This window comes from Colias philodice, chromosome 2 (assembly GCF_061535455.1).
Source record: "Colias philodice isolate Cphi_HAF_F1 chromosome 2, ilColPhil1 Martin Lab GWU primary, whole genome shotgun sequence".
NCBI lineage: Eukaryota > Metazoa > Arthropoda > Insecta > Lepidoptera > Pieridae > Colias > Colias philodice.
The window spans coordinates 5,788,947-5,814,126 of NC_143087.1; the positions used below are offsets into that span (position 1 = coordinate 5,788,947).

General features: G+C 32.9%; 5 protein-coding genes across 5 annotated transcripts; 2 read left to right on the forward strand and 3 right to left on the reverse strand.

Annotated features, from left to right (window-relative positions):
- The first annotated feature begins 514 nt into the window (after positions 1–514).
- Positions 515–3,071, forward strand: RabX6 (RAS oncogene family member RabX6). The gene is made up of 3 exons (XM_089704575.1): positions 515–1,039; positions 1,119–1,363; positions 2,132–3,071. The coding sequence occupies exons 1-3, from the start codon at positions 860–862 to the stop codon at positions 2,328–2,330; spliced, it is 624 nt and encodes a 207-aa protein (XP_089560701.1). The 5' UTR covers positions 515–859; the 3' UTR covers positions 2,331–3,071.
- Positions 3,072–5,312: 2,241 nt separating this feature from the next.
- Positions 5,313–11,440, reverse strand: Nfs1 (Nfs1 cysteine desulfurase). Its single transcript, XM_089704585.1, has 8 exons — positions 11,234–11,440; positions 11,083–11,162; positions 10,689–10,943; positions 10,095–10,260; positions 9,728–10,012; positions 8,840–9,013; positions 8,509–8,641; positions 5,313–5,941 (listed from the first exon to the last, which is right to left on the reverse strand). Exons 1-8 carry the CDS (start codon positions 11,355–11,357, stop codon positions 5,788–5,790), a joined length of 1,371 nt encoding a protein of 456 aa, XP_089560711.1. The 5' UTR covers positions 11,358–11,440; the 3' UTR covers positions 5,313–5,787.
- Positions 11,441–11,904: 464 nt separating this feature from the next.
- On the reverse strand, positions 11,905–16,925 carry Nelf-E (negative elongation factor E). The gene is made up of 5 exons (XM_089705137.1): positions 16,867–16,925; positions 14,854–15,147; positions 12,716–12,869; positions 12,231–12,398; positions 11,905–12,125 (listed from the first exon to the last, which is right to left on the reverse strand). The coding sequence occupies exons 2-5, from the start codon at positions 15,119–15,121 to the stop codon at positions 11,921–11,923; spliced, it is 795 nt and encodes a 264-aa protein (XP_089561263.1). The 5' UTR covers positions 15,122–15,147; positions 16,867–16,925; the 3' UTR covers positions 11,905–11,920.
- Positions 16,926–19,196: 2,271 nt separating this feature from the next.
- LOC149490451 (uncharacterized) lies at positions 19,197–20,242 on the forward strand. The gene is made up of 2 exons (XM_089705232.1): positions 19,197–19,581; positions 19,996–20,242. The coding sequence occupies exons 1-2, from the start codon at positions 19,419–19,421 to the stop codon at positions 20,130–20,132; spliced, it is 300 nt and encodes a 99-aa protein (XP_089561358.1). The 5' UTR covers positions 19,197–19,418; the 3' UTR covers positions 20,133–20,242.
- Positions 20,234–23,541, reverse strand: amd (alpha methyl dopa-resistant). Its single transcript, XM_089705009.1, has 5 exons — positions 23,337–23,541; positions 21,980–22,100; positions 21,784–21,897; positions 21,571–21,690; positions 20,234–21,476 (listed from the first exon to the last, which is right to left on the reverse strand). The coding sequence occupies exons 1-5, from the start codon at positions 23,414–23,416 to the stop codon at positions 20,403–20,405; spliced, it is 1,509 nt and encodes a 502-aa protein (XP_089561135.1). The 5' UTR covers positions 23,417–23,541; the 3' UTR covers positions 20,234–20,402.
- Positions 23,542–25,180: the final 1,639 nt, after the last annotated feature.

A 25,180-nucleotide genomic window follows, 5' to 3' on the forward strand; every position in this document is an offset into this window, starting at 1 on the left:
GGAGTCAGCGCCTTAGTGCGAGTGCAGGTGATTAGTGCGAGTGCAGGTGTGTAGTGCGAGTAGTGTCCAATTCAACTGCGAGTGCAGGTGTTTAGTGCGAGTGCAGGACAATGGTGAAATTCGCGACGCTACACACCACGCTAAACACTAAACACTAAATACTCCTGTCCAGACGTGTTTAGGCAGGCACACTGCGAGTGAGGGGGAAGGGAGGGCGCGCGGGACGTGGCTACTCGCAGTCCACTCGCAAAAAAATAGAATACGCTTCTATTCACTTTACTACACAGCCTACTAAACACTCGCACTAAACAGTCGCTGTCCACACGTAGTACTACTCATCACCTGCACTCGCACTAATCAAAGTGTGAACCAGCCATTTCTCCGCAATAAGTGTCCGTGAGTCCGCGGTAAAGATTTTATTCGCGGAGCGTACTTTTTTCTCCGCCAGGGACTAAAATCCCTCGTCTGGGCAGGGCATAATTTGTACATAGAGTTATGAAAATATTTTAAAATTAATGATTTAGTGAATGATCATTCGTCAATAATCTGTGGTGACAACTGACAAGACGTGACATACTGTGGAGTGTATTGACAAATGACACTCACCCACCAAAAAATCTATTTCTATTGATGTATTGATGTACCTACGATCATTGAAAAGATTATTTTCATAATTATTAATGCAAGATTGTGAAATATTATACCATATTTAAAACAAAAACATCTAAATATTTCATTGAGGAAACTCAAGGAAAAGTTGTAATTAAGTATTTATTACACTAATTGAAATATTACAAATCCGTATCACACCGACTCCGATGTAGTAACTCGAAGAAATAATAAATAGTTTCTCTTAATTATGGCTATAGTGAAAACTCCTGTTCTGAAAGTTATATTATGCGGCGAATATGGAGTAGGGAAAAGCTCTATATTTCGTCGATTTATTAATAACACTTTCCTCCCAAATTCAGACCGAAGATCGACCTTAGGATTAGACCATTTTGAAAAATTATATCAAGTTGGGGACAAGGAAGTCAAGGTTATTTCCTAATTTAATTAGTATAAAGAAATATATCAATGCCTAATTTCAATTTTTTATATAATTTCATACATTATAGTTACAGTTATGGGATACTGGTGGAATGGAAAGAATAGCTTCAGTCACATCCAGCTACTATAAGTTTGCAGAAGCTGCAATTTTAGTATTCTCTTTGGACAACATCTCATCATTTCATGTATTAAGTCAACATTTGTTGGACATTGTAACTTATGCAGAGAATGCCAAAATTTACCTCTGTGGAAACAAATCTGACCTTGAGGGTAGCTCTCCTCAAGTCACTGATGCTGATATTGAAGCTTTTTGGTAAGTTTTTTTTTTATAACTTATAGAGAAATAAGTATGGTTTATTCTTTATTAACTCAGGCCCCGGAATCACAGACACAATACAAAATCTATTGTGTCGTGGCGCGATCGGGCCGTTCGGGGCTCAATGGGTTAATTAATCATTGAACAATTTAAATTAATTGTAACCTAGTAACACAAACACAAGGTATAAAACTAGTGATGCAACGAATACTACTTTTACGAATACGAATATGAATACGAATATCAAACCTACTATTCGGCGAATACGAATACGAATATCTCGCCTTGGTAATAAAAGACTTATTTATTTAATGAATGCTTACTCTTCTAATAATTAAAATTTAAAATAGGCAAATTTTTATTTAAAAAACATAAAATTCGTAGATTTTCTGGTTTTAGACGTTTTTTTTTTTCAGTCTGGATATTTCCAGCCGTTGAAAAAAGTCTTTCCGAAGCGACTGTACATGGCTTCAGTGAAAAATATTTTTGGGCGAGTTTTTTCTAACTTGGAAAATGGACATCTTCTCGCCAAAAGACCAGTGGATCAGCAGTCTCTACACATGTCATATTTTTACGCGCGATTTTTAAATCTGTACCTAGTACCTAAACAGAGTTGCGTACAAAAATATTCGTTTTTAAATATTCGTATATTCGCCGAATACGAATATTCGTATTCGTATTCGTTGCATCACTATATAAAACCATATAAAAGGATTTCAAATCAATTGTAATTGTAAAAATATATATAATTTATTTTTGTTACAGTGAACAGTGTCACAACCTTATTAGTAGCATTTATAAAACATCTTGTAAAACTGGAAAAGGTCTAGAAGAAATGTTCAGTGACATTGCATTGCAGCTTGTGGAGTCAAATCGATCAAGAATTGAATTACAAGCATTAGACCACAACAGTTTTAAAATTTCACAGCCTGAACCTCAAGATGAGCCATCATGTAGTTGCTGACTGCATTGAGACTATTTGAATCTCTATTGTACCTTTTATAAAGATATTTTGTAGTAAAATTGCTGTGAGATTAGATGTTTACATGCAACACATTTTGTCAACTGCTTTAAAATTTGTCCTTGCTAAGATGAATATTTAACAATCACATGTTATTTTAACATTTATTTTAAGGTTAATAAGGTTGTCTATAAAATTACAGTGATTATTTGTATTTTCTTAAAGGTTGTATTTCAGTATTATACTTAGAATCAGGTGCAGATACAAAGCTGTGTATTAAATAAACAATGTGCTTTGTATCTTATTGTATAATACAAAACATATTACATTTTTTCATATAACTTAGTAGGTGTAAATGATAATTGAAAGATTGTAATGCTTTAAAACATTTTATTTTACATAATTTCTACTTATGTAGTTTATTTATTGAATCATATAATATAACAATACCTCTATACATTTGTTTAAGTAACAAACTAACAAATTTAAATTTGAACTTAAACAAGTAACATTTAGTAAGAATCCAGTGCTTTAATTTTATAATTTTACACAAGCTGTGATGATGTCATTTATTTAAATTACATGAGAGGTGGAAGGTCATGGTAAATGTGTAAACAGGTAATGCTAATTTTATATGGGTATTTATATTTTTGGTTAAATTAGCTTCCATCTATTCCGAAACAATAATTTAAAAACACAATAAAACATGAAATATCAATAACAATTCTTATATAATGTCAGATCATAAGCGGCGGACTGGGATGAAATGCGGCACTTTTTTGCATCTTATCCTTGGCGGGAATTGTGCTTTTCTACCGCAGACCCATCGAGCTGTGCGGATAAAGTTGTTGGTGTGATTCAACAGGCTATGGAATATTTTATACCTTTTTCTGACATTCGCATCAACAACAAAGCTAGACCTTGGTTCAATGTACAATGTAAAGCTGCATTGGCTCAAAAGCAAGCTGCTTTCCAAGCCTGGGTCGACGCTCGAATCCGTAAAGCTCATGATATTCGCGAGAAAAAGAAAGCCTTCAACAAAGCTTCCAAAACCTGCAAGAAAATTCAAAAAAGAGCTCGTTTTGCTCATGTGCGGCATATCGGAAGTAAGCTTGTCTCTTACCCCGCAGGAAGCAAAGCTTTTTGGTCCTTAGCCAAAGCGGTCGAGTCCAACTTTTGCCGTCCCACTCTACCACCGTTGCTGAGACCCGATGGTTCACTGGCCCATAGTGCGAAGGATAAGGCAGATGTATTTGCCTTACTGTTTGCTAACAATTCTCGTCTTGATCCTCCTAAAAATACTGCTCCACCGACAATTCAACACCGTGGCGTTCATATGCCTGACATCCGCATCACGAACAAGGAAGTCCTTAAAACGCTACGCAACCTCGACGAGAATAAAGCCAATGGACCGGACGGAATACCAGCCGTAGTCTTAAAAACTTGTGCTCCTGAACTTTCTCCTATCCTGACACGTTTGTTTCGCCTCTCGTTGAAAACTGGAGTTGTCCCTAAGAGTTGGAAGCTTGCCAACGTTCAACCCGTTCCAAAGAAGGGCAGTCGGTCAGATCCTACTAACTATCGTCCGATTTCAATAACCTCCATACTCTGCAAGACTATGGAGCGTATATTGAACAATCGGCTCCTCATGCACCTGGAAGCCAACGACCTGTTGAATGACCACCAGTACGGTTTTAGGCGTAATAGATCTACTGGCGACCTCTTAGTGCATGTGACACATCTTGTAGGAGAGGCCGTTGAGGAATTCGGAGAGGCCCTTGCGGTCTCTTTGGATATCTCAAAGGCTTTCGATAGGGTTTGGCACGAGGGTCTTCTAAACAAGCTCCCCTCTTATGGAATTCCAAGAGACCTTTGCACTTGGATTGCTGACTTTCTGCGGGACAGGTCCATACGAGTTGTTGTTGATGGTTGCTCTTCAGAGCCAATGTCGATCAATGCCGGCGTTCCGCAGGGGTCCGTTCTTTCGGCAACACTGTTTCTTCTGCACATAGACGACATGATTGCTCCGAATATGTTCAGTTATGCAGATGACAGCACTATTGTCGAAAGATACAAGTCCAGTGCCCGCACTTCAAAGGTTGAGACCGAATCTCTTCGGGAGGACATGATTGTTCGCTTAAACCTTACTCTTCAGGCTGTGTCCGATTGGGGCGATGCCAATCTTGTAGGGTTTAACGCATCCAAAACTCAAGCGTGTCTGTTTTCCGCAAAACGGAGTCCTATAACATCCACTCCGATCTTCCGAGATGTGCCTCTAGCAATAGCCGACTGTCTGGAGTTGCTTGGTGTCACTTTATCTTCTACACTCAACTTCGGTCAGTTTATTGAATCCAAGGCCCATCTTGCCGCCAAAAAGCTCGGAATTCTGAACAAGGTCAAGCAATACTTCACACCGGGACAGCTTCTTAATCTTTACCAAGCTCAAGTCCGCTCGTGTGTGGAGTATTGCAGTCACTTGTGGGCAGGCGCGGCTAGATGCCACCTTGGAGCTTTGGATTCAATTGAAAGACGTGCCAAACGTATTATTAACAACTCTCCCTTAGTTGATGCTCGACTCTTGAGTCTTGAGCACCGTCGTGAGGTGGCATGTCTTTCGGTGTTCTACAGGTTGCACTTCGGTGAGTGTGCGTTGGGTTTACACAACTTAATTCCCTCATCTCCATTCCTCAATCGTAACTCGAGGCGTGCCGAGGGGTTTCATCCTTTCATTGTGGATATCCCCAACATTCGAACTCGTCGCTTCGAGTCTTCTTTCATAATTAAAACAGCCAAACAATGGAATTCACTCCCTACCACTATTTTTCCTGAGCAATACAACCTGGACCTCTTCAAAGCTAGGGTGAATAGGCTCCTCCTAGGCAGACGTGCACCCAAGTAGACCACATCGCCGCTTTCCATCAGGTGGGATTGTGGTCAAACGTCTGCCTATCGATTATAAAAAAAAAAAAAAAAAAAAAAAGATCTAAAAAATACAATCTGAATTCCTATTACCTGTTTGTTATGTTTGAAAGCTGTGTTGCGAAGGGTTTTCTTATTAAATATAATCAATAATGTATCATGACAAAATTGATGTGCTTTGAATATGAATCATTGTATTGTATTTTAGTGTAATTATTTAAATGGCTCTAATTAAATTTGAAATAATATTTGAGAATTTCATTTCAGTGGCCATTATTTTTAGTCACACAATCATACATAGTAATACTCTGTTTGAAACAAAAATTGAATGAATAGAACAAAACATAAAGCATAGTTTGGTAATAAATTCAGTAAAGTTTCCTTTCATCTGATGCAGGAACAAAAATTTACGTTTAAAAATATAATACATCAGCATCTAACAAAAATATGAGACCTTATCAAGGTTATAATTTAAAATATCACAAAAGTCATTCATACATGAGTCAGTCGTCTTTATATGCATACAAGAGTTATTGTGTACTTAATGTTGAGACCATTGAATTGTTTTGATGTCAACACCTTCTTGCACCATCTCCCATAGAGGACTCATTTCCCGAAGACGCGCAACATGTCGAATTGTTTTTTCTGCTGTGTAATCTACTTCATCGATTGTTGTAAATCTTCCCAGGCCAAATCTGTAGAAAAATAAATTATAAGAGCGTATACGCACTATGCGGGTACCCGCATTGCGGGTAGCCGTCCGGCTGACCGCAAGCACAAGTACGTAAAATTCATTTCTATGCGCACTGCGATGCGGCTACCGCAGACCGCACAGTGCGCATAGAAATGAATATTACGTACATAATTGTGCTTGCGGTCAGCCGGACGGCTACCCGCAATGCGGTTACCCGCATAGTGCGTATACGCTCTAAGATATAATATTATGTCGGTCTCATACACTTGACGGTGAAATTTCGTGAAACATGAAAATTCGTCTGTAAAATACTTCACTATTAATATTTTCACGTTCATTTTTTTTATATTAATAATTATAATAGAAGTAGAAAGTGATCTTAGATTACAAAATAAAAGACAGATGGAGCGTTGCCGAACTAAACCGAATGATTTATCGTCATTTTCAATAAAGCTATGTGTGCTGTCATTTCGCCGCTGCACTGTACGTACACGGTGCTTCTGTGTGCGTGTAATGTTACCAGATATTGAAAAATTTCCCAAATTTTTCCCCAACTACGGAAAAAAGAGGGTTATGTTTTTCGAGTTTATGTATGTATGTATGTATAATATTTCTTTGACATGCCCTGCAATATAAACCGTTGGACCGATTTTGAGTTGTGAGGTTTCATTGCAATCATCTGAATTATTATGTTAGTGGCGGTGACGTAGGCAAATATACATAAATATATATATACATAAATTAGCAGTAAATTTTTAATTTTTATTTTAATATAATTTCGGGTTCATGATATTTTTCTTTTATAATATTGTAAAAATTATTTTATTACATAAAGTACCTGCCTACTAAAGTTATAATATGTGGAAAAAATAATTGTATTCAATTTTCAATTAAATAAATTACATAAAAAAAAGTTTCAATATTAACTATAATAATTAGTTAAGTATATTATTTTTTATTTTTCAAAATATATGAATGCGAATAGCGGTAGTTTTTAGTCGAGAATACCGGACATTTTATTTTCATCATACCTATCCATCACGGAGTTCAAATGAATTAAATCGCGGGCGAAAACGACTCTGACGTTTTTAAGCTATATAAAAGTAACAAAAAAAAAGTATTATGCTTATTAAAATTATCTTTTATTGATCATGAACCTTTATTGCACTATACAAATAATCACATTCACGATCGAAAAATCCAACAGCACTACCTCGAAGATCTTTTAACCATTTTACCGTTTTACCCATAAAAATGGCAAATTCATTTTCAAAATACTGGCAGCATACGTTGAAGTTTTGTATTCCTTCGTATATGTAAAATTATTATTTGTATACAAAATTAAATAAGCCAAATAATCAACAGAGAACCTGTAAAACGATGTTTTATCTTTTTGTTTGTTTTCGGGAACAAATTTTACAGCGTTTTGATATCACAAGACAGCATTTTTTTACTAAAATAGCAAACCCCTTTTGACGTATTGCATGACACTAGAATCGCTATAGCACTGGTGCAGCGACGTATTTGCTTTTGATTTCGTATTTTCTTTGACAAGGGCGACGGGCGGTTGTCATGCTCCATCTGTATTTTATTTTGTAATCTAAGAAAGTGATAATCTAATCTAATCAGATGCTTTATGTCAAGTTTCAGAAGATGATATAGACAATAAAAACAAAAGACAAGAGACCATGGCTTAACAAAATAAGGGACAAATTGCTTGAAAAGCGAGCGAGTAAATGCCTTGTACATATTACATTAATGAAACGCTACAGGCTACTTGATTAAATGTATGCAAAAATATACTAAAACATAGTGTACGTAAATTTTACAGTAAATATGTAAACACTGTTAAAAGTTAAAATTTTCATACATAGCTGAACAGTACAGTTTTTAATGTAATGTAGCTTATCACTTACGTGCTAGGATTTGTCTTGTTTCTTGGGAGTGAGCGCACGTGTTATTTGTATTGTTTTTATCGTTATTTTGAATATGACATGAAATTTAATTATTATTTGATAATTGACTGATAATTATTAATACTTATATCCAATTGATTATTATTAGAATAAATTTATATTTTATACAACGCACCCATTTACAATTCAAGTCTACACTTAAACTAGGGTCGTTTTGAATCAAAATAATTTATTTTTGAACATACTGAATAGTGAAATTGCATAAGTGTGAGTACTGTGAATGCGCCAGGTCTTGTTATTCGACCTATAATAAATTTCGTAGTGTATACCGAAAAGTCTGAGTAAAACTATAAATCTCGGTCCAGTATTAAAACCAGCTGAAATCAGGTTGTCAATTCAATCACTTTTTCAGTCATAATTGAATTGAATTTAAGATAAAAATAAATAAGTCACGCCTGATTTTACATAGGATAGATATTACATTTTTTGTATAAACGAGAATGTACATTCTATAGATTTTAGTCCTTGATTGCTTAGAATCAAGGTGTTGCCATAGATGTTAAACTTTAGTCTTTATTAAATTTTAAGGAAATTTTGCAGCATTATGAATATTTTTTCATACATTTAATTAGAATTTAGAAAAATATCAAACCTGATTGAGCTATGCGCTAAATCTTCATCTGCTCCAATTGCTCTTAATACATATGATGGTTCCAGAGACGCTGATGTGCATGCTGAACCACTTGACAATGCAATGTCTTTTAAAGCCATCAGTAAGGATTCGCCTGAAAAAAATTTATAAATGACACAATTAGTAATGTTAATTTTTAAATATTTTTATGCAATAATATAATGTTTCTTGAACCTTTTTGATTAATTTTATAAATTTCTACACATGAAAAAAAGTTTAATAATTTTACTATGGGCATGTATGTCCATTGTCCAAGTATTATTTATCTATATACATTTCTAATAATAACTACCTTCAACATATGCAAATGATAAATTAATACATCCAGGATATGATTGTTCCTCATCACCATTTCTTATCACATGTGTCAACTTTGAGTTTATCTTGTCGAGGAATCTTTTTGCCAGTTGTTCCATCCACGCGTGATCATACGCCATTTCTCGTTGAGAGATTTCACATGCAGCACCTGAATTATTTGTTGTAATATTATGCAATATAACATTTTATAACAAGTGAATTATTTAGAATTTTATGTACTTATTCTAATTATAATAATAAGCATATTTTACTCTTTTATTAACTGACTTATTGAATTTTGATAGATAGAAAAGAAAGAGAAGAATAAGCAATGTCCATTTACTACAGAAAAATTTTCATTTGCCATCTTATGATTTAGCCTAGGCACCTTGTAAATAAATCTACTGGTAACTGTATAAAACATACTGTAAGATACATTCATTTAAATAAATTTGCTTACTGAAATATGTAAAAACAATTTTGTGTGTAGCACAATGTTCACATATAGCAATAGTACCTCTACTGTGTTTGTCTAATATGTTATGTATGAGTGTGTTAATTATAATAACAAACATTTTCAGTTTCGATACTGTAATAACAAATATTGCACAAAACGCTAGTGAAATAACGTTGATTCAATCCACACAATATTTTGGTGTAATAATCTATATCTGTAATATCATAAATTATATTTAAACCTTATGTAAGAGTTGCATCTATTGCCAGGATAATTGTCAACATCAATAGTACTTTATGAGAAATAGTACTATCTATATTTGTTCATTTCTTATCACCAAAATTTCCATCAATTATATTTATTTGAGAAGTAGTAAAAGTTTTACAATTCCTCTGATTTTATACAAAGTTTATACTTAGTATTTACCTAGTCCAACTACTAGTGGGGTTGGTACTGTACCACTCCTCATTCCTCTTTCCTGTCCTCCACCACTTTGGATGGGTTCAACACGAACCCGAGGTCTGCGTCTGATGTACAAAGCACCTACACCCTTTGGACCATAAATTTTATGGCCAGATATGGACATCAAGTCAATATTCATTTGATTCACATCAAGAGGTATTTTTCCCATTGCTTGTGCTGCGTCAGTGTGAAAGAATATCTTATTTTTCTTACATATTGCTCCTATATCAGCAATAGGCTGTTTAACTCCTGAAAATTTAAATTGATTTAACTTTTGCACAATGCAAATGCCTTATTAATATTATCATTCACATAAAAATGAAAATCTTACCAATTTCATTATTAACAGTCATGATTGAGACCAAACTCGTTTCTGGAGTAATAGCAGCCTCTAAGTCTTCTAACTTTATAATACCATTTGTGCCAACAGGTAAATATGTAACTTTAAATCCTTCTCCTTCTAATACACGGCATGAATCTAGTACACACTTATGTTCCTGCAATGTAATATCAATGTATTAATACCAATCATTTAAACAACAAAAACAATTATTAATTAAAATATTAAAGTTGTAAGAAAATTATCATAATTTTGTAGGTAACATGGAGAATTATCTTAGTTTCATTTATTAATGTAATAATGATGAAATTCTATAAACACAATAAAATTCTTATTCTTATGCATTCAAATGATTTCATGAATGATGAGTAATAATTTTTCTTAGAAGATTTAATGGGTTTTCTTTTCCTCAAGGTCATGTTATAATTTTTAATTACACTCCTACATCTGAATGACAGAACCAAAATAAAAAACAAGAGTTCCAGAAAATTTTGATTTGAATTATTTTATACAAGAAAATTAGATTTTTTAACTTATTCAAAAATCAATTAACAACTTTAGTAGTGTATTTTATCCATCACTCACGATTTGTGTAGTAACAACATGCTTTTTTCTAGGTGCATAGAATCTTGCTACTCCTTTAATTGAAATATTATTTGATTCTGTTGCTCCAGAAGTAAATATGATTTCTTTAGGATCAGCGCCAATCAAATTTGCAACTTGTTCTCGTGCTTTCTCAACAGCAGCTTCACTCTCCCATCCATAGGCATGGGTTCTTGAATGAGGATTACCATGGTAGCTTACAAGATAAGGCAACATAGCATCCAAAACTCTGGGATCCTATAAATCATAATTCATACTAAATATATATTTGCTGGGAACAACAATTAATTAAGCATATTATAAACATAATAGAGGTAATAGCTAAATAAACAATCCGAATAAAGAAATAACTGGGAGGTTATTTTATTTAACATACCATTGGTGTTGTAGCTTGTGCGTCGAAATATAATGGTCTTCCGATTTCCTCATGCTTTAGTGAAAACTTATCAGCGTCAACTAAAAATAGAATCAATATTAGATTTGGTAATTATGTTAAATTGCATCACTATATTTTGAGCATTGTTTACCGGAGTTCGATAAGGATCTTGTTCCTTGTAAGATTGTACGAAGCGCTATCTCTTGTTGAGGTCCCCTACTAACTCCAGATTTTGTGAAGCCCGGTACCACACTTTTAATTATTACTCGAAACATTTTTACTATTTTTTAATTTTGAGATGTGTTTTCGAACTCGAAGTCGCATCTATCTTCTACATACCGACTGTCATGTGCTCAAATGTCAAATGACAATGACAAAATATCCGAGCAAAATTTAGTCAATATAGAGCATAGATAATATCATAGTGACATTTTGACAAAGTATATTGCCATTATATAAATATTATTTTACGAAATACGTGCGTAAATTAATCGTAAAATCTGAACAACAGTTAAAAGCTGTTTTCATGTATGAATATTGTGGTTATCTATTTCGTTTTATTCCCATAACGTACCTACGCGTACAGTATGAATATGAGTGTGTACAAGCACAATGTACGCGTAGAATGACTTACATAGATATGAATGGGCAGACCGCAGAGCCCAGAAGGTCATAATTATTTCGGCTACTTGGTATCCTGGTCATACGAAATATCCACGAAGTCTGATCTGAGATAATTTCTATAACCTACAACACAAATAAAATTTCAAGTACAGCTAAATGCTCAATAATACACTCAAATGCGAAAATTAAACTACAACAATAATTGATTACATATTTATTCAAATATATCATCATAAGTTACAAGAGATCTCTTAAAATCCTTTGGAGGAGGTTGATTATGAGGTGTTGATGATGGAGTCCATGAGCCTTTGGGTTGCGGTGGCTTCTTAGCAAATGTAATGCGCCAGCCCTCCTCACAGCCATCTAAAGTGCATTGTCCTTGGGTTGCTATTTCTGGAGTGTCAAACGTCACAAATACCCTGTAAAATAAAAAATAATTATTATCACAAGACATTCTTATTGTATGCACATGAATGTACATAAATTGAGATAAAATAAAATATTCTTTATATAAATGTACATACTTTTCATCGTCTGGTTCTTGTATAAATGTGAACGGTTCAAATGATGCCAGTCTGCGTCTCAATACTTCTTCAGTAATGCCTGTGCCAGCAATTTGTAAAGTACTGCTTTTATTTCCAGTAGGAGGAGGAGCTTCAGCTCCCACAATGGCATGTGGGCTTTTTTCTTCCCTGAAATTTTTTGTAAAAAAATGTATTATTATAGGCAGTTTTTTTTATAATAGAGTTTATTAACACTAGACCTTAACACACTTTAGCCAAACTGTAAAGCAAATTATTTGACTACAAAGAAAGTTATTGCTAGGGAACATAATCAATGAAATAAATAGATTACAACAATCATATTTAATCCAAAGATTTTCATAACCTTATCTGCATTATTATTTTAAAATTTGATAACTATTACTTTAATGTTAAAACATTATCACATTTAATAGTTTAAAAAGTTCCTGAATTTAATCAAAAATCAGTTAATTAACTATGCATACTTCTCTCGAGCAGTGACAAATGAATCATATAAGTATTTGACCCGTGTAGCAGGCTTTTCTTCAGGTGGTGGAGGTTCCTGTGAAGCACTAAATGGCTGGTATGATGCTACACCACCAGTTACTCCTGTTGAGCCACTTAGCTTTCGTTCTCTTCCTAAAGTTTAATCATACAATAATGAGAAAATTCCACAACTTTACAAACATATTTCAGGCAGTAAGGAGAATTGAAATGATTTATCACAATGTGATAAATGACAATTGACATCATATTATGACACTTGTTCTATCAAAAATAAGAAAGTATGTCTTACAAACAAATATGTACACTAGGGTGGAGTGAAAATGTATGAAAGAAATTTTTTTTGTTTTTTTCAAACGGCATAGCGACAGAAAGGTGCATTTTAATGAGTGAATTCAGCATACAAAATATTGTTTACCTGTCTTGATGTTTTGAGGTGCCCCAACCCAATTGAAAATTAGAAAAATATAATTTTTTCGCAAACTTTGATTTCTTTTTTGATCACAGTATTTTTATGGCCGTCAAGTCTATTATATAACAAACTTCTTTGTGATACACTTAATAATAGCCTGATTAGTTGTTTTAACGTATTTCATTAATGAAAATGATATTATAGAGGAATGAAAATATCAGAAATAAGTAATTATTTAGTACTAGCTGCGCTCGCGGTTGCCTCGCGGTTTCACCCGCGTGGCTCCGCTCCTGTTAATCTAAGCGTAATGATATATAACCTATAGCCTTCCTCGATAAATAGGCTATCTAACACCGAAAGAACTTTTCAAATCGGACCAGTAGTTCTTGAGATTAACGCGTTCAAACAAACAATATCTTCAGCTTTATAATATTAGTATAGATTATAATATTAGTATAGATAACGCTGTTTTTTTTTTTTTCAAAATTAGGCATTAGCAGTCGTGATACTGATGCTCTTACCATTATAAAATCATTTTGTTTACTTTTTCAGCAAACTGCACTTGAAGCTTATGTCACCAATTTGATAATATGCTTTACGGCCTGGGCAAGGCATAGAAAATCTTTGATATTCTGAAACGTAGTCAAACCGCTTTTCACGATGTCTTTTAAGGTTTCTTCAGATAAATTAGAAGTCAGAGGCTCAGTTTTCTTACATTCTTGCCACATAGTTAAGTCGGTATAATCTTTTGAGCAAGTACAAGAGAGTTAAAAAAAATGCGTTTGCAACTTCAAATATCAAATAACCTTTGGTCTTCCTTTGGTACTGAGTGACAAAATACTTCAGTTATCTTTTCTTGTTCTTTTTTGTTAGTTTGTCGGTCTTGATAAGGTTTTAATAAGCGTCTATATTCATCGAATATGGTGTGTCGAATAAGTTGTAGTTCTCTATTAAAGCTAATAGTGGGAAGCGATGCTTTCCGCCACACATCAAACATTTCCGTAGCTAATCTTTCGGATAAATCATGAATTTTGTTATTGATAAAATTAATAAGGTTTAAATTAATATCTAATAAATAAGTAATAGTTTCTTAGCATCAGTACAAGTTGGTAATTGAGACACTGGGTATTTCTCTGGCAAACAAAATACAGGACAACATGTCGTTTGTCGTATTTTGACTTGCAACACTTTACTGTAACAAAGCGAAATTATAGATAGAACTCACATCAAAAATATTAAATTATGATCTTAATTGTATTTACGTGTAAAATGTAATTAAGAAATATTACTAACATTAGTGTTATTTCCTTAACGGCACTGTTTAAAATCAACGTTTCCTACAATAAGAGTCGGCGCAAACGGGCCACCGACCAGAGCCACTGGTAGCCAGTGATAGCCACTTTTTTATATATTGAAATATTATGTATTCTGTGTCTTCCCGTTGGCAACCAACGAGATAACACAGAATCTGATTTAGCGTTAATTTGTCAAAATTAAACTTTAATGATTTTCGACTAAATTTTTTGAATTTCTGAAAGTTCATGATGTTGGGGGCACCTCTAAATGTATCATCTGCAAAGTATAATTTTGCATGTGTATTTATGAGCAATAATGACATCTTTTTACAGGTATGCCGAAACGAAAATGAAAAAAAATATTTTTCACTCCACCCTAATGTACACACATCCACTACGGTCAAAAATTTACCTGCTCGGGGTCTCTTAAAGGTGACATTTTGCGGTTGCGGTGGTGGACTCTTGATCGCGGGAATTGCACCGCTTTTAATAAGTTTCCGAGCAATTTCCCGAGCGTCCCTAGCTTCAGTGGGTCGTTTAGGTAGGATTGGTTTTTCTGGCTCTTGCTTCGGAGCTTTCAAGGCTTGGAGAGCTTTTTTCTTTTTTTTTAGTTTTTGATATTTTGCTTGTAGCATTAACTCTTCTTCAGTTAGATTGGAAGGGAAATGGAGGTACACCATGTTATTCGAAATGTTCGTAATTGCGGCTAAAATGTATGCACAAAGTTGTGAATTATATTATTGTGTATTATCACTATTATATTTAATGTCGACCTAAAACTACCCGTGTTATTATATTGATTTTTCTGTAATTTTATGTATAATATTTATTTTATTTAAAAAATATTTCACAATGCCAGCTGTCACTGTCAAGTGTCAATTGTCATTGAAAAATCGATTTAAAAATTTTGTAATGTCAACGTCAAGTTGTCTTTTTAAAAATATAGATTAGAAAAATTAGGCAAAGAATCGAATCTATTCAGCCTCATTTGAGATTTTTTCCTAATTCTATAAAAATCATAGTATTATTTTACTTTAAAATTATATTATTTTTATTTTACATTTTTTTCAATATAAATATACAATGTGAACTTCTTTCGCAATTAAATACTAACCTAATATTATTATATATTTTTTTTAAATGGTTTTTGTAGAAAAAAAACAGCTTCTAGGATGGTTTCTAGAAACAGAAATCTGATAACTAAAGCCTAGATGAAGATTTATTACGTTTTAACATAAATAATAGGGATTAAAAGTATTTGAAAGACTTTTGAGTCCACTTTTAAGCTTGGTAAGTCTGGTCTCACTTACGTTAAATACCCCGTTTTCCAATTACAGAGCATAATGCGACTCAGTGCCGCACAATGCCGAATTATGCTGATGCTTAATTGGAACGTGAAACGCACCAGCAGGTTGCGCTAAGTTCAGTGTAGAAAAAAAAATATTCCTAAAGTTATGTAGCAATAACCTCATTAATGTGTAAATAAAGTGTTATACATATTAATTGGTTGAAAAATATTTACGGTTATTTTAAGTAATTTGGATTTTGTTTTTTTCAGTAACATTTTTTTCAATGTTTGTACCTTCATCCATACTTATATTTATTTTTTTAACACAATTTGAATTAACTTTGATTATTTCGAAAAAACTACAATTAAACGAAAGCTTTAATTTTTTTTTCAACAATTAATAATTACTAACGATAAATCGATTGCACGCATCAATTCACGCGCATTACTTTTTCTAGTGCTCGATTGTGCGAAGCGTTGCTGTAGTTGGAACATTCAACGTTAAGCATTATGCCGCATAATGCGCTCTAGTGCTGTAATTGGAAAACGGGGATAGTTACGGTCTACTGCGTAGTTTTCATGAATAGATTAATTAGATTTTTATAGTTATAATATTATTATGTAGTATAGGGAAAAAATATAACATTAGATTTCAACCTTGTTGAAATTAACAGAACTTTCGACAGGGTGAACTTATAGGGGTGCCCCGATTTTGATGATTCTTTTTTTTAAACCAGTACCTACTCATTTTGAAGGCGGTTTAGTTTTTTTGGTTACAAACAAAAATATATAATTATAAATTATAATTAATACACAATATTAAAATAATATGAATACAATACATTAAGGCGTGAATCGGGTAGAATGACCTTTTAATACCGAAAATTAACTCTAGTTATAACCGTTTTTCTTCTTAGATTCTTAATGTACAATGTACATATCTAAAAAAAATGTATATTAAAGTTTCGAATATGATAAAGTCTATAAGATATACTTAGTAGTAGATCTAAGTCAATATAACGTCAATTATTGTAGTATTTTTACAGTGTGTTTATGAAATTGAAACACATGGCATGGTTGTTTTAAATTTTGATTCCATACCCAAATATCATTTTAAAATATAATTTTTATACGTACTTTTACTACGGTAGATTCGCGCCGGTCCCCCGATCCCGCCTTGTAAATCGTCGTCAAGGTCGCTAGCCCCTATTAACGCCTTAATGTTAATATTTTTTTTGTTTTCATTGCTAAAATATAATATAACTAACTCATTCCAGCTTCGCACAGGTTCAAGGGATTGTAATTAGGTTTATAATTCAATATTTTTCTTACAAGTCGTGTTAGTTTATTGCAAAAAAAAGTTTATTAGGTTTGCACTATAAAAGCACCAACCCCTGATACTGATAGCAAATAAAATAGGATAAATTTACTTAATTACCTATTCAGTTGGTTTTCTTTGAAACGATAAACTTATAAGAACAGCCACAATGCGTCATTAATACTCATTATTGAGGAGATTTATCTAAGTAATGTGAAGAAATAGGTAGATATCTATTATCTACTTAACGACTAATGGTGATAACAATCGATGTGCGAGCGTTGAAGTACCTATTTACTTAGAATAATATATAATTAACCCCAATATAGAAAAGTAGAACTCGCGACACGAGTTCCGTACAAATAAGCAATAATAAACTTAAGCACAGTATTACCATATTTCCTACAGTATGGCGACGAATGTACTTGTGCAGAGAAACGGAGGGGAACTGGCGGGGGGTCGGGCGACGCGGGCGGCTTAATGCAATCACGCTGAGTTTGCATTAACTATCGCGAAAGGACGACACAGTCGTATTTTTTGTGAAATAATTTTATTATACATAGGTACTTACATATTCTATTATGGCGCGCAAAAACTGTTCCGTTTACAGATGTAAATCTACATTGAATTCCCAGAAGGAAACAATATTTCAGAAAGATTGTATTAATTGTATCTGTTGAATTAAAATCAAAGCTATGTATATTATGTTGTCCTCATTATTTTCTAATCAGATTGTAAATCCCAATGCGAATGCATTACTTAGTTAAATGTTATAATATACAATTAAGAACATCCAAAAATAGTGTCCACGTAAATATTTAGCAGTGCAATATCTGTAATTATATATTTATGAACAAATAATTACATCAGATTTAATAATCGCAATTATTTTGAATGTACATATGAATAAATGATTTCATCATAATATTAATAATCACAATTGTTTTATTTCCCATTTGTTGCAACCCTAGCGTATTTTCGTGTGGCAGCGTAAGTACCTACGCTGGCGGCGGCATCGCGCGACATCAAAGGCGATTCCTTACTGTAGGAAATATTGTAATACTGTGACTTAAGTATATACATTTTCATAATTCTAAAATAGATGTCACTGATATCAAAATCGAGTAAAAACTTTCAAAAATCACGTTTTGCAAGTACATATCAAGTTTTGCCTAGATGAGATGCAAAGATTCGTGTATTGTACAAAATATATTTGCACGTAAATAATTAGTGATCCAGGTGAAAAATCTATAAAGATTTTTCATTCCTTTTCTAAGTAAGTACTTAGGTAGTATCTGCCTACCTACTTACCATGGACAAATATATGGGTCCATGCTACTTACGCAAAAATTACTTAATGTGTTATAATAATATTATTTTATATTAGTTAGTTACATTTGAAAAAAATAATTATTATTTATTATATCTATACGGATACCGCATAATGCGTAGGTGCATAGCTCTCAAACTTTTGCAAAGAATATCACCGACGTTACTTCCAGCTATATGCGAAATAATAATACATAATTATTTACTCCTATTTACTGGTTTCTTTTAATTATTTTATTATCTGTTCGCCTGGCTCGGCTTCACTCGAAGTACAAATACATATTAATATTATAGGTACTTATCGCCTATATCACTCGGGGATCACGTAGCGTAGGTACCTGACCTACCAATCCAACAATTAGCGCATTAAAACAAACAAACAAACAAATTATTGCTAGTAACTAATTATTACTAATTAGTGTAGATGTCTATTTCTAGTCGATGTCGATGTTCTTTTTTTGCACCGACCGCGTCGCGACCGTGACTGGCTTGTGCAACCAAATTAATTTTTATTTTATTATTTTAGGAAAGATACTTTATGGTATACATATTATACAAGCATAATATATTATGTATAATATAAGTATGTATAATATATTGCGCAGGTTCATTAAAATTTAAAACCAAAAAAGAAAATGCAGAAATGTAGGTAGGTAGAAATACATAAATTGTAATTCAGTGATAGAATACAAAAAAATACCCATTTCATTTACTTAATTAGCAAGAAAAACAATATGTCATTTAATATTTGTTTACAATAGATAACATTACAACCATTAGCCATTAGTCTTATTACCTACTTACTAATATGACTCACAGTTTCGTGTAAGTCTACAGTTAAACCCTGTTACCAGTTTGACCTTAAATATGCGCAGACTCATTGGTATTCGTCATTAATTACCAAGGATTGCGTATAGGCACGTATAAGTAGCAATATTTGTACTGCTTTTGTCTTGTATTAGTGTATCTTCAATAATTCATTCGGTGTCGGCGCGCACAGATTATAGGACGTTTTGTGAAAGTTAAAAAAAATCATACCAAAATGCATTTAAAAGGGATTAGTATTTTGTTTTTTGGCATCGCTTTTTTATTGGTGAATGATGTAAATGCATTTCCAAGAGACAGCAGTGTAATTAAAACGGAGCCAGTCTTCGAAAAACAGGACGAAATTTCACCGAAAGTGAAAGACCCTTCTCAAGAAAGTGGTACGTATTCATTTGATGCAACCTTTACTAAAAATTGCGCAAGAAATATATGAATATAAATATTAAATCTTATATGTATTTTCATCGAAACTTTATCGTGAATGAAGCTAATAATAGCAGTTATTTGAAAGCTATAATGATATACAAAATCTAAAATAATTTTGTTTACTCTGTCTCTATAAATAATATTTATTATAAGCATTTGAATGCACTGCTATTGTTTCATGCATTAAACCAATTTGAAGAGATATAACAATAGCTAGTACCTAATAAGGCCACCTTCTTTGTTGTATGTTTAATGTTTTAGTATAAGTGTTTTAACGTACCTTTTCTTATATTATTTTGGCACAACACAATAAAAATAAATAAATAAACCACTTAAATTAATTGAATAAATTGTATGTTTATTTTCAGTTATCAGCTATCCAACCTTTGTGTCATGTGAATATAATGAAGAGGAACCTATTGAAGATCGGGTCTGTCAGGAGCATTGCTTAGATAAAGGATATTCTTACGGCCTCTGTATGAAGAGCAAGTGTAGTTGTATATAATGAATTAATAAATATATCATATAGATACTAAAATAACATAATTGAAGGCATACAAGATGGGATATATTTTTGTAGAAAAATGATGGAAAGAATAAAAAGAATAACACGTTTATGTTTTATTTATTTTTTCTTTAAATTAATTCACTACAAATAGTACTCAAACCTTTTCAAATAAGCTAAAATAAACCTTATATAATTACTAGGGATAATTTTTATTTACAGTAAGCAGATATTGTTGCTTCCATATAAGCACACTTCTATATAATAAACTTATTTAGACTTTTCACAAATACTGATATTTTGAATGTGATTAATAGATGAAATAGACTGTGATTTACTGTGTACTTTATCATTCGGAATTAATTTATCAGTTTCATCTTTTATTAGTTTCCAGCTCACTTCTATGTCGTCTTTATTCGTGAACTGAGAACAAATAACTAAACGTATGATGAATCGATTCTTGCACGAAGCAGCAACCATAAATATTTGTTTCTTCTGTATTAAATTGTCTAATAATTTCTTGGTTAAAATATCCCCTTCCACGAGCCTAAAGCACACCAAGCCCATAGCTGGTTCAGGTTCAACAATAAACCTATCATCAGCTCGAACTAATTTAGCAAAATGTTGCGCTAGACTAATCTGATTTCTTATATGGGACCGTAAACCTTCAGCACCATAAATTTTTAAGACCATCCACAGCTTTAAAGCTCTGAAGCGGCGGCCTAATTGCATCTGCCAGTGACGATAGTCTGGGATTTTTACTTTCGCTTTAACGTCGTCTAAGTAAATTCTTTGTACATCAAATGCATTAATAAGATCGTACGAATCTTTAACCCATAACGCTGAACAATCAAAGTTAACCAATAGCCATTTATGAGCATTTACATCAAAAGAGTCAGCGTATTCTACACCCTTCATTAAATCTCTATACTCTGGGCAAATAAAAGCTGCACCAGCGTATGCTGCATCAACATGTAACCAAACGTTTTCTTCTTGACATACAGGACCGAGCTCGTACAGAGGATCAAAAGCACATGTGCCAGTTGTTCCTAAATTTGCAACAACATAACACGGTATGAGACCCTTAGCTTTGTCTTCTTCGAATGCTTTTTTGAGAGTTTCTCCACGCAATCTTCCAGAGGCATCAGCTTTCAAAAGTCGCATTTTCATTGAACCAAGAACTCCAGCCTTTTCAACCGATGAATTGCATTGATCGGACGTATAAGCGACAAACTTAATTTTAGTGAGCTCTTCATCTATTTCAGGATTCAGTTTCTTGAGTCGTCGGGTCATTTTATCCTTTGCAGCCAATAGGCACACAATGGTAGCTTCACTTGCAGAGCCCTGAAATATATTGCGTTTATTATACATACTAATATTAAAAACGTAGGTAATACGCGGTACTAACAAATTGCATCAGGTTTACTTAATATTTTACCTGAATTACACCGCCTCCTGGACCTGAAGAGCAGTTCAAGAACTCTTCCGGCAAACCGAATAGTTTTCCAAGCCAGTTCATAGTTACCACTTCTAATTCTGTGCAAGCAGGGCTCGCCATCTGTGACGCAAAATTATACAATAGTTTTATAGTAGACCTTATCAGTGTAAATTAAAATCATATTAGTTATAATTGAAATGCATTTTTACATACCCAGGTTAGTCCCACGACTCCAAGGCCATCACTTAATAGTCCGCCAATGATGCTAGGAAATGAAGTACCAGTAGGATAAAATCCATGGAACTGTGGTGAATGCCATAACGTGGTCTAAAAAAATAATAAACTTATCTATATCACAATGTCGTTAGAATTTACTATATTTATAAATTTTAATAAATATTTTTCTTACCCCTGGCACTACTGTGCTGGTGAAATCTTTAAAAACGGTTTGCCAATCTTCAGGTTGCTCAGGCGCATTTTCTGGCAACTTTTTTAGTAAATGTCCTGGTTCCACCGATGGTAGAACATCCCTATAAATTATTTATAATAATGTCAATAACATAAAGTTCAGGAATTTCTAAATATAGATACCTACAAATATAAAGGAATACCAGTAGTTTATTTTGCCATTGCAATATTTTCTATTAATCATGTTGATAATCATGACACACTTTAAATAATGAACAACAGTAGCTAATACTTAATAATTATTTTGCATAAAACAAACAATAGAGATCGAAGGAAAAAATTGCCTTTTATTATATGCTAGGTTCACAATTGTGTTGTGTAATCAGTATAATAATTATATTTTAATTGATGGAATACTTCGTTCATGTAATGACCGAATCCCAGAGGTTGTAAGAATAGGTCCAGTAAAAATCCATCGCATGTTGCAACGACATTGCATGTGTTGGTGTACTTAGGAATTACATCTCTAGTGTATTGTGATAAAAACGATTGTTATTTTTGTAATATATTATCTATTAACTATTATTATGTATGAGACTCGACTATTATACGATAAATGAGCCAAATTTCATTCTCTACTCAATAGAGTATGAAATTTGGCTCTCTTATTGTTTGTGCAGAATGCTAATTACGTATGTGTAATATGGAAAACATATCTACATAATTCCGCCAATAAAAAAATTTTTACACATTCCAAATTTTTGCAAATTCGACCACTGGGCGACCACAATTAGGATATTATTATTCTTTGGATGTAATTATTTTTCATAATAGTTAAGAACCTATACTACATTTATAGTTTAAAAATAATAGAATATAGTAATTAAAAATGATATAATTTTTCAGAAGCTGGTAATTGTAGAGTCATCTAAATTCTAAAGCGACTAAAACCGCTTTATCTCTATAAAATTCTCGTGTTACAATGTAAGTTTAATGTTTCCAAAACTACCATACTATCGATATAAATAAATCTTTAGTTAATTATTATTTCGTAAATATACAATTATGATATAATTACGAAATACGCGGTCTGATAACCCACTCTATTGAAAGTAATATAATGAAAAACTAAAAGGCGGAAACGAATTAAAGAGAGGCACTGAAATATACATTAGAACAAATTTCAATTTTTGGAGTTGGTTTATTTTCTGTAAGAAAATTCTACTATCATGCTGTTATTAAGTTACCAGCTACTGTTATTAAGTTCTGTTTATAATTATTATTTTTATAATTGACATTTGCTAGATTACAAAAGAAATAATGTTTATATAACTATTTATTACATGAAATCAACTCACCTGTCACGAATGTTATCATAAAAATCAGCTACAAAATCTATAGCAGCTTTTCCGAACTCGCGAAACTGCTGGGAATCCATTGCACTGCACTGTTACACAGAACGTCAACCAGGCAAATTATTGTAGGTCATATAAGTAGGGGGCACTTGAGGCCGATGGGACGGATAACGAGACAATGGTCGTGATCCACACGAGATGCAGATTTATACTCGCCGCCCAGCTTTCTACCACTGGCGCTGTAGACAGAACCGAAGCGTTTCTACGTTAGGCACCAGCGTCGACGTCAATTTATATTTTTTTTGTAAATCGCAAAAATATAGAAATATAATATGTCTAGGTATTCATAATGTTAAATTAATCTGATGGCAGATTATTTTGTTAATTATTGTTTTACAATAAAATGTGATTATATGTAATTAATTAATAGATATATATACGATAAAAAATGAGTTGGATTTCTTTAATTCTAGATGGAAATTTAAGTTTTTATGATACTACCTCTATATCAAACACATTGCAGAGCTTCGTAATACCGCAATTTACATATTAATATTAATAACATCGACACATTAGATAAACAAAACTTATAGTAAGCATTCTTTTAGGAATTAGGAAGCATTCTTTATCAATGATCAATTGCTTTAGCAATTGATCAGATTCAGCCATAAATAGGACGGTTTAGGACTTAGGAGACGAATAGGACGGTGGGAAATTTTAAAACTCAATACAAAAAATATGTGTGCGTATGTCACTGATTAGCTCTTTCACTAAGTACCTAGTTGTGCCAAAAGCGCCATTGCTGCAAAATATTATTAACAGAAGCCTCATGCATTTAGGTTTTTTGAAGAATAGTGGAGAAAGTATTTTTAATTGGCGATGCAGTGATGCAGACAGGAGAAATATCGTAAACAACGTTCGATTTGTTTAACTTATCGAGTACTTGATAAAAACGCAATAAAATATAAAAGAAATTGACTCTGGTTATTTCACTTTCTCTCAACCTAACATGCTATGCTCCAAAACCTGAAACGGGTAGCTGATGAAAATATACTTAACGCAGGTTGGTTATAATATTACAGCATAAATTGTTATGCATACCTTAGTATTCTTTACATTTATTTCCTGATTTTTATTTGATTTTTAGATTACAAAATATAATGAATTAAGAACAAAATATATTATGATAGATTTCGTGATCCCAGAACCTAGTATTATCAAATAAAATGATATGAAAAGTACAGCTCGGTGAAGCGTAATAAATTGTTTTGTCAAGGCGACAGGTGGCGCGGTACCGTACCAGTAACCCCTCTATTCATTTCCTATACAATCTTTGCAACGCGACAAAGAATGCTTCCTAATCGTATTATATTAAAATAATCTTTATTCTAACAAATTATCCTGAAATTACAATCGGACTTTTATTTCTTAACTCTTAAGTCGCGTGATTAAACAGTATAATAAATATATTTTGGGCTTCCAATAATAAGAAAAGTTGAGACATAACATTCATCATGTAAAAATAGAGATTTACAGTGCTGTGTGCGGTTTCTCGGTTTTTGGGAACGTCGGTTAAATATATCTGACTACAGGCTGTGCTACAGGGTCGCAAGAGTATTATATTTTATGCTACAGGTCTGTCTGTTCATGATATAATGTATTAGGTATGTATTTAATAGTGATATTTTGACATGACATCTATACATCTATACATCTATACAAATATTATAAAGAGGAAAGGTTTGATTTTTTGTTTGTTTGTTTGTTTGTATGAATTGAATAGGCTCCGAAACTACTTGGCAGATTTGAAAAATTCTTTCACTGTTGGAAAGCTACATGATTTCTGA

What these genes read in the sequence shown, in the direction of transcription:
- Nelf-E (XM_089705137.1), bottom strand. Translation starts at nt 15,121, where the DNA reads ATGGTGTACCTCCATTTCCCTTCCAATCTAACTGAAGAAGAGTTAATG. An exon ending in TTTGTCACTGCTCGAGAGAA is followed by an intron (nt 12,399 to 12,715) that starts GTATGCATAGTT and finishes AAAAAATTTCAG; the next exon opens with GGAAGAAAAAAGCCCACATG. An exon ending in CAAGAACCAGACGATGAAAA is followed by an intron (nt 12,126 to 12,230) that starts GTATGTACATTT and finishes TTTATTTTACAG; the next exon opens with GGTATTTGTGACGTTTGACA.
- LOC149490451 (XM_089705232.1), top strand. Translation starts at nt 19,419, where the DNA reads ATGCATTTAAAAGGGATTAGTATTTTGTTTTTTGGCATCGCTTTTTTA. An exon ending in AGACCCTTCTCAAGAAAGTG is followed by an intron (nt 19,582 to 19,995) that starts GTACGTATTCAT and finishes GTTTATTTTCAG; the next exon opens with TTATCAGCTATCCAACCTTT.
- RabX6 (XM_089704575.1), top strand. Translation starts at nt 860, where the DNA reads ATGGCTATAGTGAAAACTCCTGTTCTGAAAGTTATATTATGCGGCGAA. An exon ending in TTGGGGACAAGGAAGTCAAG is followed by an intron (nt 1,040 to 1,118) that starts GTTATTTCCTAA and finishes CATACATTATAG; the next exon opens with TTACAGTTATGGGATACTGG. An exon ending in GCTGATATTGAAGCTTTTTG is followed by an intron (nt 1,364 to 2,131) that starts GTAAGTTTTTTT and finishes TTTTTGTTACAG; the next exon opens with TGAACAGTGTCACAACCTTA.
- Nfs1 (XM_089704585.1), bottom strand. Translation starts at nt 11,357, where the DNA reads ATGTTTCGAGTAATAATTAAAAGTGTGGTACCGGGCTTCACAAAATCT. An exon ending in AAGATCCTTATCGAACTCCG is followed by an intron (nt 11,163 to 11,233) that starts GTAAACAATGCT and finishes TTCTATTTTTAG; the next exon opens with TTGACGCTGATAAGTTTTCA. An exon ending in CACAAGCTACAACACCAATG is followed by an intron (nt 10,944 to 11,082) that starts GTATGTTAAATA and finishes TATGATTTATAG; the next exon opens with GATCCCAGAGTTTTGGATGC.
- amd (XM_089705009.1), bottom strand. Translation starts at nt 23,416, where the DNA reads ATGGATTCCCAGCAGTTTCGCGAGTTCGGAAAAGCTGCTATAGATTTT. An exon ending in TATGATAACATTCGTGACAG is followed by an intron (nt 22,101 to 23,336) that starts GTGAGTTGATTT and finishes AATAATTTATAG; the next exon opens with GGATGTTCTACCATCGGTGG. An exon ending in GAGTCGTGGGACTAACCTGG is followed by an intron (nt 21,691 to 21,783) that starts GTATGTAAAAAT and finishes TTTGCGTCACAG; the next exon opens with ATGGCGAGCCCTGCTTGCAC.